We start from the raw sequence: 1,151 nt of genomic DNA, 5'->3' as shown, positions 1-1,151 counted from the left end.
TTTTTCGTGGTTTTAAATGATTTAAACACACGTGTTCCTTCTGGAATAATATTTACATTAAAATCGGCATGATTTTCTCACACGATGTGTCAAGGTAACCGTGCATATTTATTAAATGCATGCTCGTTTTCTTATCAGAGTTTGTGTTATAAAATGTCGGTAGGCCTAACTATTTCCACTGTGTATAACAGTTAACTACCACACATGTTTGTTTAGACTAAATTATATGACCATCGAGCGATGGTCGATCTGTTGTTTTCCACTGACTGGGGTGAAGCGAGGTGGGAAAATTCCGTTTTTTAAATTCACATTAAACAAGTATTGTATGTTTTTAATCTTAGATACTGGTATTAAGACGTTTTACCTACCTGAACAAACACCGGACTCCACGTTACACACGTCATTTAAACAGTTTGTCGGACAAGCTGTACACACAAGCCCAAATTTATAAGATCCTGGCGCACAGTCTAAAAATGAATAATCCTTACTGTTTATTATAATGAATGTGTTAAGCTATGACTCCTAATACAAAATATCATATTACAATTATCAATGTGATAAAATTGTACAGATTTAATACATAGCTACATGTCTAGAAAAGTTAGTATAATTTCATGACAATGGCATTTCATTGAAATTATGAATTAGATATTGTGATCAAGAAAATAATAGCAAACAATTTAATGGTAAACAGAAGTGATTTAATTTGTATGCCAAAGAAAGATTTTATCTAATATTCTTATAATATATAAATTAATGTGTAAATGACAAAAGACGACGTTACAATTATACACCAACGTTTTCAATGTATTTGTTCTTCGGGTGCATTGTTTCTGATACAATGACAACATTTGTGCATAATTGAACGTCTTCTTTTGTGAATGAAACATTTTTATATAATTTACTTGCGTTTTGTCAATTTTAACATTTGTTTTATATATATCAATATTTACATTCGGGTATTGAACGTTATATAATCTACTCAAAATGTATTTACTTACATGTACACTGACCGCTGTTAGGATGACACAGGCTATACACACAGGTTGTATCACAGTTGCTGTCGCAGTTATTGTCGCCATATTTTCCTAACGGACAACCTAAAATTTGTATCTCTGATGATGCAATATGTAAAAAAATATTTTCCTTCT

The 1,151-nt window shown here is 31.2% G+C and overlaps 1 protein-coding gene across 2 annotated transcripts in view; it reads right to left on the bottom strand.

The window, feature by feature from the left end:
• LOC110447402 (receptor-type tyrosine-protein phosphatase alpha-like) overlaps positions 1-1,151 on the bottom strand; it is a 24,581-nt gene that overhangs the window by 20,715 nt on the left and 2,715 nt on the right. For both annotated transcript variants that reach the window (XM_021493066.1, XM_021493067.1), the window contains exons 2-3: positions 1,002-1,100; positions 369-467 (exon numbers count right to left, since the gene is read on the bottom strand). In XM_021493066.1, the coding sequence (XP_021348741.1) occupies positions 369-467; positions 1,002-1,100 (198 nt within the window). The remainder of the gene's footprint in view (positions 1-368; positions 468-1,001; positions 1,101-1,151) is intronic.

The sequence above is a fragment of the Mizuhopecten yessoensis genome, unplaced genomic scaffold (assembly GCF_002113885.1).
Source record: "Mizuhopecten yessoensis strain PY_sf001 unplaced genomic scaffold, ASM211388v2 scaffold3343, whole genome shotgun sequence".
Lineage (NCBI taxonomy): Eukaryota > Metazoa > Mollusca > Bivalvia > Pectinida > Pectinidae > Mizuhopecten > Mizuhopecten yessoensis.
Note: the sequence above shows the minus strand (reverse complement) of the source record. Positions and strands in the feature narration are given on the sequence as shown.